This window comes from Siphateles boraxobius, unplaced genomic scaffold, assembly GCF_051911475.1.
Source record: "Siphateles boraxobius isolate OS27281-9 unplaced genomic scaffold, OSU_SipBor_1 1, whole genome shotgun sequence".
Taxonomy (NCBI): domain Eukaryota; kingdom Metazoa; phylum Chordata; class Actinopteri; order Cypriniformes; family Leuciscidae; genus Siphateles; species Siphateles boraxobius.
In genome coordinates, this window is record NW_027508699.1 from 4,792,478 (window position 1) to 4,807,533 (window position 15,056).

The following is a 15,056-nucleotide window of genomic DNA, read 5'->3' on the forward strand; positions in this document are numbered from 1 at the left end:
ATTCCTGTGCATATTTGGATGTTTCAGATCGGTTTGGAAGACTGAAATGCCGATGCAGGAAAACTCGATGCCCATGCGGAAGTCGGTCTATGATCATATGGATAAACGAAGTGGAGAAAATAACGAAATTAAAATGTAAGTAGGCTTATACGTCCATTGAGCAGAGGAAATCGCCCTGCACTCTTAACTGTTTTCTACCTGTTGAACTGAGCTTTTGATTTTCGGGCGTGTTGCAGTTTGAGCATCTAATGTTGATGTTTGTTGTGGTTTTGGGCTGGGCTGTATTTTAGATGCCAAGCTGCTATAACGTTAAATCTATCAGAGGAACATGGACATTTCAGTACACACCGGAGTCCAGGATGATCAGCTTTCATGATTTCAGCTTCTAGCTTTCATGATTTCACGGAGGAGGTGTGGCTCATTTGTTAAACATCTGGTCTGAGCACTGAAAGGTTGCAGGTTCGACTGGTTGTTCCTGTGATCAGTTCACAGCAGCATGACAGCTAAAACACAGCACAATACAGCCCAGCCCAAACTAAACTACAACAGGTTGGGGTTTCTTCGGTTACACCCATCAAATTAGCTTTTTATTGGGCTATAGCACACCACAAATGTCCACCTCAAATTTTTTTTTTAGATAATGTTCATAACAATACAGTTCTGCACGTAAGTTTACATACTCCTCGCAGAATATGTCCCCTTAATGCATTAATTAATTATTTCACTGTCTTGAGCAACAGGGAATGTTTTTACCTTTTGTAATAGTTGTGTTTGAGTCCCTCCATTGTCCACATTATGAAAATATGGATCTCAAAATCATACAGTCTGTTGGAAAGAACTATCACAAAAACATAAAAATGAATGAATAAAAAAGCATTTCTAATCCAAGAAGGAACAATAGGAGTACAATGCTTATCTGGATTACAAAGGAGTCGAAATTACAACAATACACTCACTTTTATAATGTTGCACCACGCAGGAATCGAAACCACAACTTTCAGATCAGGTGAATGTTACTTACTACCACGCTCCGCTTGGAAGACACATATTCACCTTACTACCGAGCTTCAGTAGTTCAGGTGAGAATGAATTTAAAATGAAAAGAAGTTTATATGACTGATCACAGAATAAAAAACAGCAAAAACACATTAATCTGTTAACCCAAGAGGAAGAAAGATTAGTACAATGCTTACCCAGATAACAAAGGAATTGAAGTGACATAACAAAACACTCTTTTATAAAGTTTCACCACGCAGGAATCGAACCAACAATCTTTAGTTCACGGGGAAACCAGCCATACTACGTAATAATTTCACCACCGCAATTTTGTTGTAATAGCTTACACACAGCAAAGGGAGGCTTTATTTGAACTACATTTACAAAAATGACAGGACAGGTAATCTTGCTGTTTTCATTTTGATGGCATTTATTTTTTCATGAAGCATGTATCACTAGCACACGTAGCTACCTAATATAGCATGACTAACGTTAGACTGGCTTAGCTATGACAGTGTAACTTTGGTGTCGACTGGTATAACGTCACTGTTAGTGAGCCAGGGTTGAGACGATAAATAAGCAATACCTAGCACGACCTCCTCTGCTTCGCCCTCGACCCCGGACCTGTCCTTTATGGCGGTAGAATTGTTGCATTATTCCAAATAAATAGATTATGATCCATGAATAAATGTAAAGAGATCCACAAAAATATATCAAATTCACTAATAAATAGATTAAGATCCACAAATAAATGTAAAGAGTTTCACAAAGAATTATAAAACTCACAAATAAATTGAATGAGATTTGCAAATAAAAAATATATTTACAAATGTTGTTTATACCACAAACACAACTCTGCTTGGCATTTATTTGTGAACCGTTTTCTGTGCATTTGTAGACCCCCTCACGCATTTGTGAATCGGTTCCTGTGCATTTGTAAATCCCCTCACGCATTTGTGGATATTGAAACACTTCGAGCGTCGACGTGCAGACAAATCCACGAATAAGTGGACTCCACCCACCGTTTACTCAAGGCAATCAGATAACGGCCACATTGAGCTGACCAATCGTAGTACGTTCTCGCTACAATTAATCTAATGATTAAATATATAACATGCATTTAAAAGTGAAATGCCCAGCAGACAAGCGATTTGAATGTATCCGTTAAAACGCTTGATCACACAAATAATATTTCATATGAATCAGACTTAATAATATTGTATTGTAAAAGTTACTTACAGCATCCAATATTTATGGAAATTTTTTCAGCATTGCATTATCCACTCAAAACCTCATTAGCCTACACGCTGTTACACCTTCAGTGATGGTCATTTGGGCTGATATTTTGTATTCTACATAATATTTATGTCCTATAGGTAGCTATTTGTCACAACGATTGTGCTTTAAAAGACAAAATCATCCGTTTTGTAATATATTACATCGTGTCTACCCCGTGTGAGGCTTTCTACATTGGACAAAGGAGCAAATGTGCAAATGATGTCCTCAGTAGTTGTGTGTAGCCGCTAGGCTACTTCAGAAGAAGAACAGGCATCCGTTTACTATCAGTGAATCATCGTGTCGCGCTGCACCGCGTCCAGTAGACACTATCACGAGTTATGAATTTTCATGTATCCAGCATAGTCAATAAAGAAGATTATACGTCATATACAGGTCCTTCTCAAAAAATTAGCATATTGTGATAAAGTTCATTTTTTTTCATAATGTAATGATAAAAATTAAACTTTCATATATTTTAGATTCATTGCACACCAACTGAAATGGTGATGATCATCAAATGAAGATGATTTTGGCATACAGCTCATAAAAACCCAAAATTCCTATCTCAAAAAATTAGAATATTTCATCCGACCAATAAAATAAGTGTTTTTAATACAAAAAAAGTCAACCTTTAAATAATTATGTTCAGTTATGCACTCAATACTTGGTCGGGAATCCTTTTGCAGAAATGACTGCTTCAATGCGGCGTGGCATGGAGGCAATCAGCCTGTGGCACTGCTGAGGTGTTATGGAGGCCCAGGATGCTTTGATAGCGGCCTTAAGCTCATCCAGAGTGTTGGGTCTTGCGTCTCTCAACTTTCTCTTCACAATATCCCACAGATTCTCTATGGGGTTCAGGTCAGGAGAGTTGGCAGGCCAATTGAGCACAGTAATACCATGGTCAGTAAACCATTTACCAGTGGTTTTGGCACTGTGAGCAGGTGCCAGGTTGTGTTGAAAAATGAAATCTTCTCCATAAAGCTTTTCAGCAGATGGAAGCATGAAGTGCTCCAAAATCTCCTGATAGCTAGCTGCATTGACCCTGCCCTTGATAAAACACAGTGGACCAACACCAGCAGCTGACATGGCACCCCAGACCATCACTGACTGTGGGTACTTGACACTGGACTTCAGGCATTTTGGCATTTCCTTCTCCCCAGTCTTCCTCCAGACTCTGGCACCTTGATTTCCGAATGACATGCAAAATTTGCTTTCATCCTAAAAAAGTACTTTGGACCACTGAGCAACAGTCCAGTGCTGCTTCTCTGTAGCCCAGGTCAGGCGCTTCTGCCGCTGTTTCTGGTTCAAAAGTGGCTTCACCTGGGGAATGCGGCACCTGTAGCCCATTTCCTGCACACGCCTGTGCACGGTGGCTCTGGATGTTTCTACTCCAGACTCAGTCCACTGCTTCCACAGGTCCCCCAAGGTCTGGAATCGGTCCTTCTCCACAATCTTCCTCAGGGTCCGGTCACCTCTTCTCGTTGTGCAGCGTTTTTTGCCACACTTTTTCCTTCCCACAGACTTCCCACTGAGGTGCCTTGATACAGCACTCTGGGAACAGCCTATTTGTTCAGAAATTTCTTTCTGTGTCTTACCCTCTTGCTTGAGGGTGTCAATGATGGCCTTCTGGACAGCAGTCAGGTCGGCAGTCTTACCCATGATTGCGGTTTTGAGTAATGAAACAGGCTGGGAGTTTTTAAAAGCCTCAGGAATCTTTTGCAGGTGTTTAGAGTTAATTAGTTGATTCAGATGATTAGGTTAATAGCTCGTTTAGAGACCCTTTTCATGATATGCTAATTTTTTGAGATTTTGGTTTTCATGAGCTGTATGCCAAAATCATCAGTATTAAAACAATAAAAGACCTGAAATATTTCAGTTGGTGTGCAATGAATCTAAAATATAGGAAAGTTTAATTTTTATCATTACATTATGGAAAATAATGAACTTTATCACCATATGCTCATTTTTTGAGAAGGACCTGTATCTTCAGGCAAGAAAACAGACGTCATGGGCAAAATGTGTTAACATTGCAAACATGTTAGTTTTACATGATTTGAAACTGCTACGACAGGGAAGATAATCGGCTATTTGCTTTTGACGCGCCGCTTGACTCCGCTAGAGTGGGTTATGATGCTCAGGATGTGATGATCATTTGTGTGTAATCCTGAGTTAATAATAAAGAATAATAAATATAAAGAAGCCGTAAACTCCAACAATCTTTTGGAAACGGGGTGTTTTAACCACACAAACAGCTAATTTGAATGAAGCTCCCATTACAGATGCTTTCAGGGGTGTCGATAATATCTGCAAAATTAATCAGATCCAGTTCTCGCCCTGAGTATAAAGCCTAACGTGATTGGTTGTAGCGAGAACGTGCTACGATTGGTCAGCTCAATGTGGCCGTTATCTGATTGGCTTAGGTAAACGGTGGGTGGAGTCCACTTATTCGTGGATTTGTCTGCACGTCGACGCTAGAAGTGTTTCAATATCCACAAATGCGTGGGGGGGGGGGTTTACAAATGCACAGAAAACGGTTCACCAAAATAAATACCAGGCCGAGTTGTGTTTGTGGCATAAAACACATTTGTAAATATATATTTTTATTTGCAAAGCTAATTTTATTTATTTGTGAGTTTTATATTTTTTTGTGAACTCTTTACATTTATTTGTGGATCTTAATCTATTTATTTGTGAATTTGTTATATTTTTGTGAATCTCTTTACATTTATTTGTGGATCATAATCTATTTATTTGGAATAATGCAACAATTCTACCCCCATAGTCCTTGAGCCGACGATGCTGTACTTGTCTCCGGAGTGTAGTCCTCATCAGAGCCAACAGTGCTTTCATTGTGGAAGCTCTTACATGCAAAACACCTGTATATGTTATGAGTCTTAAAAATTCACCTTCATCTCAGTGTAACTGATAGTAACGGCAAACGTATATCAATGAAGCTATTTATAGCTTTGCCTTGTATTGAGTTTGATTCGGTTACGAGCTAGTAAAATATTTAAAACTTTACCAGTATCGATATGCGAGCTTGATAGTGAGTACTAACAGCCATGTTAATTGTTTAAATTCATACTGATAAAGTTAGTTCAGTGTTTCCCCTAGAAATTTTTCCAGCAGCGGTGCTGTTATGTGCCCGAGGTTGTTACCAAGCCGCGCGTGGTGGGGTCCGGGGGCATGCACCCTGGAAGATTTTTTTTTTTTAAATAACCCCTTAAACCATGACTTCTGGCAAATTTTGTGGATAGAAATGGACATTTTGAGAAAAACAAATATGACATACCATCAACTGATTCAAGGCATGATTATTGCAGCACGTACCTTGAACTGCAGTCACAAACAGAAACCTTCATTTTATAATTTTAGACAGGATTGTTCATGTTTTCTTTTGTCTTCATTTTCAGCTTGGTACACTGTAAAAAATGATTTTTTGGTAAGGTAAATACTACTGAAAAAAACCAATGTAATTTACAAGAAAAAGTTAGTTCATGCAAGAATAAAAAAAAACTAAGTAAATTCCATATCAGTACTTAATTCAAGCGAGTAGAAATGAAAGCGTAAATATCAACTCAATAAAATTAAGTAAAAATTACTCAACTTTTCTGACACTGGGGTTCCCATCATGCACTGGACCTTGAAATATTAATGAGGTTCATTTTTCACTGGTTTCCAGCAGTATTTACACTGTATCATTGCTTTTGTTGTCAGGATTTAGTAACTTGCCATTTTGTGGCATTTCGAGTAAATTTTCTGCTCAAAATGACACATTCAAACACAAAAACGATCCATCAAATGTTACCGTCATTGTGTATTGTCTACCAAGTATTGAGGTCTTTGCATTCACATTATGCTTAACATCTGACATGATGAAGTATAAATTACTTAGATACTCTAAGTAAAACACATACTATAAATGACTGGTATAATTCAATAAAATTGTTTGAATGAAATGTAATGTAAAGGAAATTTCAACTAAATTGATATTTATCAACCTTTTACTAGCCAAGTTAAAATTACTTATTTTCTTTGTTACTTTCACTTAACTAGGTTAAGTAAAGTTTGCTTAATTCCATATTCCAAGTAAATTTTAAATTAAAGATTTGTAATTAAAGCTACTGATAAATATGTTTAGGTTTTTACTTGGCAAATCTTTGTAAATTTACTAGCATTTTCTGAGTGGAAAAAGTTGCCTAGCTTTTTTCAAGTAAATCCTACTCCAAAATTTTTTCAGTGTAGAAATTGTTTAGGGGAAAAATGAAACGGCACAACCCAGAAAAAGATTATTTACAATTTATTGAAAATGTTATCGTAATGGGAAAGGCCACACCCAATCTGTGAGCACTTATTTTTTCTGGGCTTTTTATAGAAGATCTCTAAGGCGCTTTGGTAATTGAATGATATTGTGGGGGTATTTTTTTGTTTTTGCAAGAAGTCTTATGCTCATCTAGCCTGCATTTATTTAATCAAAAATACAGAAAAAACAATAGCCTAATATAGTGAAATATTATTACATGATGTTCTTTTTAACTTTTTATTAATCAAAGAATCTTAAAAAAAAAAAAAAAAAAAAAGAGCATCACGTATCATCATATTAGAATGATTTCTGAAGGACACCAACAAGTTTAGTAGACTCATCTGAAAAATTAAATATGATTTAACGTTAACTATCAGGACTATGAGCAGTAGGTGATACTTCCTCGTCTTCATGGAGAGCGCAGTTCGTACCGCTTTCTCCTTTCCACAAGCGCTTGCTCTCCCGTGGCGTCTGTCGTTGCTATGCAACCATGAACAGAGGCGCGCTTGAAAAAACGAGCGCGCCGGCCGCATTTGAAATAATGAATTTGCACGCGCAAAAAACGTGCTATGTGAACGGCCCCTTATGGCAACGTGACATTAGTCTAATCGGAAATATTTCCATATGTGGCTCTTTCCTCTTTGTTAAAAAGGGGATTCAGAGCCACCGCATGCAGCGCCTCCGGTCGCCATGACAGTGTTTTTAGGTAAGTCAATGAAGTGAATGTCGTGATATTGCTGATCATTGAAAGATTTTGTAGCGGCGCTGAAAATCCAGGGGCGGCGCTGCGCCGCTGCTGAATACATTGTAGGGGAAACACTGTAGTTATTTTATTACTTGTGATTCTGACATGATACTACATGCACTGCGCTCCTCTCTGCTCGGTGCTGGTAAACGCATCCGACTCTTCCAGCTGAGCGAACGGCTGGGATCGCGCGTTCATGTGTTTTGGGGGCGTGGCTTTGGAAGGAGCTGAGAAGGGAGGGGGTGGGAGTTAATAGAATAATGAGCTGTGTTTATTGCAGTCCTGAGAGGACTACAGACACTCGATTTTTATAATTTCTTTTCCAGATTACTTACATTTTAATTATGCATTGATATATAAAGACAGTTTGAACAAATTTGGAAAAAAGTATTTTTGGGGAATTCTACCTACCCTGCCTTTAAAGGTATTGTAGGTAGAAATCCACAAAAATACTTTTTGTCAAAATTTGTTTAAACTGTCTTTATATATCAATGCATAATTAAAATGTTAGTACTCTGGAAAAGAAATTATAAAAATCGAGTGTCTGTAGTTCTCTCAGGACTGTAATAAACACAGCTCATTATTCCATTAACTCCCACTCCCTCCCTACTCGGCTCCTTCCAAAGCCACGCCCCCAAAACAAATGAACGCGCGATCCCGGCCATTCGCTCAGCTGGAAGAGTCGGACGTGTTTACCAGCTTTAGTGACATCATGTCAGAATCACAAGTAATAAAATAACTAACTTTATCAGTATGAATATAAACAATTAACATGGCTGTTAGTACTCACTATCCAGCTCGCATAACGATACTTGTAAAGTTTAAAATATTTTACTAGCTCGTAACGGAATCAAACTCAATATAAGGCAAAGCTATAAATAGCTTCATTGATACACGTTTGCCGTTACTATCAGTTACACTGTGATGAAGGTGAATTTGTAAGATTCATAACATAAGATTGTTTACAGATAAACTGAATGACATACACTCAAACACCTTCTCACAACTGCATTGCAGACCCAAGATAATATAACACACACACACACACAACATATATTGTATAGCACATACAGATACAACATAAAGACATATGTAAACATATGTAGAGCATATAACAACAAACCAAACGTGAAAAAACGGAGTAGAGTTCACGGTGAAAATAGGAACACCGTTTAGGCAGAGGGTAAAGCTAGGTATAAAAATAGATCCCCTAAACTTTTTAACCTAAAGTTAGATTCGGCGAAATTAAATAAAACAGCTTTCGACTGCAGATAGGCCTATTGCTTATTTATCGTCTCAACCCTGGCTCACTAACAGTAACGTTATACTAGTCGACACCAAAGTTACACTGTCATAGCTAAGCCAGTACCGTTAGTTATGCTACGTAACGTTAGGTAGCTAATATTAGGTTGTTAGGTGTGCTAGTGATACATGCTTCATGAAAAAATAAATGCCATCAAAATGAAAACAGCAAGATTACCTGTCCAGCAGAAATAAAGCCATCATGGAGTCACTTTTCAGCCCCTTGAGATCACTCAGTAGTAGCCGACGCTGGAAAGCCACGCCGACTCTCTTATGATTTCTTTATTTATCCAAAGACTTTTTGTTCATAGCCTTTTCAAATACTGTCTTCCTTTTTTTAACTCGTTTGACTTCGCTGCCTCTATATGCAGGTAACGTTACTGAGAATTGTGACTGTTCTTTCTCTGCCATAATTGTTTGTTATTACTAGCTTCCGTTCCTTTTCAAACGGGTGCGCGCATTTGGGCTCCTCCTGTATCAGCAGAGGTGGTATCCATGGTAGCGAGGGAGAGTGACAGTCGCCCCAGCCAATCATTTCTTTCGTCCCGGTTGGAATAATGAGCTGTGTTTATTACAGTCCTGAGAGAACTACAGACACTCGATTTTTATAATTTATTTTCCAGAGTACTTACATTTTAATTATGCATTGATATATAAAGACAGTTTGAAAAAAATTGGAAAAAAGTATTTTTGGGGATTTCTACCTACAATACCTTTAAAGTAATCAAATGTAAACTAACAGTGATAGTTTCCATTGTAAAAAATAAATACAGATTAATGCTTTCAATTTAAGTTACAAAAGTTATTCAGTCAAGAGCAGCGAATTATTTTCTGTTTTGTTCTTTGATTGACATGACAGACAGCAGCAGGTTTATTAGGCTGCTGTCACTTTAAGAGCTAACGCACAGATTTACTATTACACAACATGCGTTTTCTCTCAACTATTTACGTTCTACAACTGGCTGTATTTACCTGAATATTCGGCAAGGTGGGCATTTTGACATACATTTGTATGTATTTGATCGTTTAAGCACAATAAGCCATGAAAAAGTCAATTTTGTACTTGAAAGCTGTTTCAGATGCAGTTTTATGTGTGTGCCAGTTATATAGAGCCGTGGTGTACGCGCTTTTGGTGTGAGCACAAAAACCACGGGAATGACTAAAATTATGCGCACAACAAGCACTGGAGGCGGGTGTGTGTCAATACACCTTCGGATATAGCAAGAATGTGGTGCTGGTATTGGTGTAACGATACTGCAGAAAAGTTGAATAAACAAAACATATAAGGGGTGGCACTCTTTCGTAAACCTGGTGTGTCTAATACAACTGGTCGTTCCTATGTGGTGCACAATGTATGACGCTTGACTTAAACACAATGGGACGACTTGAGAAGAGAGACAGAACAAACGCAACCGTACACTTTACATCCAAAATAATAACATAGAATGTATCGGTCAAGTTTTGGTCCCACATATATAACAAACTCTAGCTATAGCATGTTGTCAAACAAGAAATCGAGCAAAATGCTGCCCTAATGGAGGAGATACACGTATTTAAACAGGTATGGTGAAAGGCAGCGTGAACCAGAGCATCATCTTCCATGATGAAGAAAGACAGCTGTTCGTCCAATGGAATCTGAAACACAAAACAGACTAACCCCCTCCATGTACTTTAGTGTACGTAACAATCCTTATATCTCTTAAACATTATGTGGCGCTGAGGTCGAACTTTCCAAGTACCTTCGGGTCATGCTGTTGATGATCCCTACCTAATTTTGTGCCGATAAGTCAAATCGTTTAAAAGATAATTCAATTGACGACAAATATAACAAAAGTACAAGTGATGGTTTGTCCGATTCTGGCAAAATCGGTATCCACTTAATAGGCATGACACAAAGAATCTTTTGTTTTCTGACAAACTGTTCAAAAGTTATGAGCAAAAATAAGCATTTTTCAAATATCATGAAAAATGTTCCCAAATTTCGCATGGACCCTCAGATCATGGCTATGATGAAGCTTACAGAGTTTCGTTTCGATTGATCAAAGTTTTGCAGAGATACAGGCTTCTGATTAAATTTTTGGGTCAACATCGTTTAGTTCGCGACATCATCATTTTTGAACAAAGATAAATATTAAAAATCTGTTCAGTCATTTCTGTGCAGCTCGGTTCAAAGAGCATCTGATCAGCTTTTTGACAAAATTCGACAACATTTGTTGGTGGGGTAATGAAAAAATGAAAAACTGTAGTTTTCAAAATGGCCACCACTGTAATGGGTGGAGTCTTAACATTAACTATTGAATGTGATCAGCATAAAGAGAGTAATCAGGTGAACTACATAATATTTTCTAGAACAAAGGGTTCCAAAGTTATAACCTTTTGAAAAGTACATTTTTGAACTGGTGGTAGTGCTGTAGACCTCAAAGCTGGCCAGATTACTATTCATTATCATCACAATAAGTGTGCCAATTTTCATCATTTTCCTATGTTCCGTTCATAGAGCTGTCATAAGGGAAGAAATAATAATAAAGATGAAGAAAACTAACATATACAATAGGGGCCACAGCCACTTCGGGACTTGGGCCCTAAAAATAACACAATTTTAATGATCCCTTTTATTTTGTTAAAGGGATAGTTCTCCCAAGAATTTAACATTTTTTCATTGATTACTCACCATTATGTCGTTTCTTTCATCTTCGGAACTCAAATGAAGATCTTTTTGATGAAATCTGAGAGCTTTCTGTCCCTCCATTGACAGCTATGCAACTATTACTTTGATTCTTAAAAAAGTTCATAAAAATTAGATCATAAAACTACTCCATATGAATTGATAGGTTTAGTTCGAATTGCTCGAAGAGATAATTGCTTTATGTGACGAACAGATTTAATTTAGGTTTTTAATCACATTTAAACAATGATCGGTGGACATAAACAGAAGCTCAACACAACTGATGTGTGCATGATGAAGGTTTATATGTGAATAAAAGCCTAAATTCAATCTTTTCAAGCAACTTTGCGTTTAAAAGACGTCTAATAGCCGTCCAAACACAGCCCAGACGTCTAGGCTATACGAGGCAAAATCTGGGCTTTCAGTGAATATTTAATAGACGTCTATACCATCGCCTATTCGCCCAAGAATAGACTAGACATCAATTAGATAACAAAGAACTGAAATGACTGAAGAAATGAAACCAAACACCTTGTAATCACTGTTTACTTTGCTTACATGATGGAATGCAAGTTATTTTTGACATGTAACCAAATACAAGGTTATTTTGTCTACAAGTGGGTTACTCATAGCTGGACTTTATCAGGTCTATAGTTAACCTATACGGTGATATGACGGCTAATGCTTGCTGGGTAGTCTGTTGAATCAGTTGATTATATGGTTGTTTACGCTCCATTTTAGGTTTGAATTTTTTTTTCAGCATGGCTCATATATAAAAAAACTAATTTATAAAACATGATCAAATACAATATACAAAGTAAATAAACTTAGGCATTTTCTGTTTAATTGTGTCTGTAATAAGGGTACTGTGAGGGGGTTTGGATGAGAAAGTCAGCTACAGCATTATTAAAAGTGTCTGTTTATGTGCTTTAGGTAAAAGCATTGTTGTGGTGCCCAGCTGGAATCATCATGTCCTCCGCTGGTCCATCTCTTCCATCTACTCGCCGCTCTGTGGCTGGAGATGAACCTGGGGCAGCGAGTGATCGTGGGATTTACTCCTCAGACAGACATGCTGGTCTCCTGCTAGCCCAGATGAACAAGATGCGTCTGCTTTCTGACTTCTGCGACGTGCGACTGCTGGTAGGCGGACGGGTGTTTGGGGTCCATAAGCTGGTGCTGGCTGCCAGCGGCCCGTATTTCACTGCTCTGTTCTCTGGAGGAATGAGTGAAGCCCACGAGGAGGAGGTGCGCATTGCTGGAGTGGAGGCTGACGTCTTTGAAATTCTCCTGGGATTTATTTACACTGGTATGTTAGAATCATATCTGTTGTATGTATGCTAATGACCATCGTCACTATTAGTATTAATAATTTCAACAAACCTCTACTACCCAGAAGTCATAAACTCAACCTGTTAAGTGAACGATACCTCAAATCATCCAACTTTTTGAGAAGAGGTGTGCTATTATTGATGTATGCCGGGTACACACACTGCATGATTTTAAAGTCCTCGGATCGCTGTTCTTCTCGCACGACAATACAGTCTATTGAATGGAAGAACCGCAACAACTCTCTCTTCTACAAACTAGCCTACGTTTCACAACCAAACACATGTGAGAAGTGACAAAGAAAATAACGTGAAATCATGCGTGATACTTGAGTTCTCGTGCGAGACTTGATTTCTTCCTGTTAAAAACGGTATCCCACAAAACGCTTGCGGGCCAAGTTGTCTGTGCACTGATTTGCAGCAAAAAAAGAGAAGAATATGAAGGATAAGCCATGCTTGCTGATGTTCAGTTTCAGGTTTATGACTCCTCCCCCTGAACTTTTCCTTGTCCTGGATCTTGCTCTCTCATTGGCTGCTGATCGTCGCCGATGGAATTTCCAGTCAAAACCAAGCGGCGACCTTCCAGTCTCTCTCTTGAATCCAACATGGAAGTGACTTAAACTGCAATTCATCGACTGGCCGTTAGAGACATGCTTCAAAAGAGAGTCAATCCCATAGACCCCCATGTTAAAATGCCCAAATTTACAGCAGAAAAAAAAAAATATGTTTACAGTCTGGTGCAAAAAGTGGTTTTGGTCTGTATAGCTAATTTTGCCCTTCATGACAACTGTGAGGGAGGTGAATTATTTTATAACTCATCCGTTTAAATTATATTAAGCCTTAAAGTTGTGCATAATTAAGGGCGTGGCCACTTGAGTGACAGGTGGATTGCCGCTGATGTCACAACTAGCCGTTTGTCTGCTGTCTGTTAGCGTCACGTCACATCAGCTAATCCCGCCTCTTTGCCCACTTTTGTTTATCTGGGAGTGATGCGCTTCCAAGATGGCGACGGCCGGCTCCGCCCACTTTGGGCTTCAAAAACATAGACATAATAAATACATGTATTTATTATGTCTATGTTCAAAATGCTCTTCAGAAACCTACGGGTGATGTCACGGACACTACGTCCATAAATTTTACAGTAAACGGTCAAAACACATTTCACACTGCAATCGCTGCTTCTGAAATCGAATACTTCCCTACTATATAAACAGCACGCCAAAAGAGTAGTATCTCCAAATACACAGAATTAAAAAAACAGTAGGCGAAAAGTTCCCGGACGACCTACACTTCCCCCGAGATTCTGAAGTGTCATAGACACTTGACTATCCCATGAGGCCACGGGAGGAGATTTACGGATGGAAGCGAAGCGACCTAACTGTCGCTGGTAGTTCATGTGGCAGTGACAACATTGCGGATATAGTGCGTCCGAATTTCTTTCATACTAACCATATTCCTACTCTAAATAACATACTTTTTTCGGTCGCAAAGTAAATTCAAATTCAAATGTTGTACATACTCAGACAGTATGCGATGAGGAATCCTGTCGTACATAATCAACAAATGCTACAATGAATGGGATCAATGCTTTGCAAGCAAACTACATGAAAAAGACACAATTTTCTTCATCAAGTAATCACTGGAACCGGATCATTTACACCCAGCGGACATTCCAAAGGATCACACATCATTTTTTTAATATCAGGCAATTGTATGCTTCATTATGCCCGCTGTCTTTGAAGAACAGTTTATTGTTTTTTGCTGGTTTTAATCAATGGAAAGTTAATCAGTTTTAGAGTTTTTATTAAAAATACATTTTAAAACCTTACATAAGTGTTATGTCCATGGGGACCGGACCTGTAAAAAGTACACTGTAAATTTCTCCGGATAAAGACTTTTCTGTTAAATAGTGTGTAATAGTCTAATGTAAAAACTCAATTTGAACAAACAAACAAACTATTTGTGTTATCCTATGTTGTCTAGCTATTTTCACACAGTTTCCCAAGTATATGAATGCTAAACATATTTCAAGAAGGCCTTCTTCTGCTCCTGACAGGCTGCATTGACGTGACGGTGGACACTGTGCAGGAGCTGATGGTGGCTGCAGACATGCTGCAGTTGAGTGAGGTGGTGGATATCTGTGGAGAATTCCTCCGGGCTCACATGGACCCGTCCAACTGTGTGGGGATCTATCGCTTTTTGGAGCAGATCGCCTGTATAGAGCTGTTAAAGTTTACTGAAGACTACATCCACTGCCACTTTCTAGAGGTGGGTTCATTGACTCAAGTTTTCTGTTTTAAATATCCTCAGGATTGTGTTCTTTCTTCTCTGTTTCTTTTGACCCTGATTCAGACTGAAAAGAGAGTGTTTTTTGTAATGGTAGAGTTGTTTCTGGATGAGTATTGTAAGGGCTCAGTGGGTATCACTGTCGCCTCACAGCAT

At 38.4% G+C, this 15,056-nt stretch overlaps 1 protein-coding gene across 3 annotated transcripts in view; it reads left to right on the plus strand.

Moving 5' to 3' along the window:
- The window catches only part of ipp (intracisternal A particle-promoted polypeptide), a 23,111-nt gene continuing 8,055 nt past the window's right edge, over positions 1–15,056 (plus strand). For 2 of the 3 annotated variants that reach the window (XR_013209577.1, XM_077247136.1), the window contains exons 1-3: positions 1–135; positions 12,223–12,595; positions 14,671–14,882. Coding sequence is in view for 2 of the 3 variants with exons in the window: in XM_077247136.1 (XP_077103251.1) it covers positions 12,259–12,595; positions 14,671–14,882 (549 nt within the window). In the remaining variant the exon portion in view is untranslated. Of the gene's footprint in view, positions 136–979; positions 1,080–12,222; positions 12,596–14,670; positions 14,883–15,056 lie in introns of all 3 variants that reach the window. The other variant, XM_077247127.1, reaches the window with a different exon arrangement.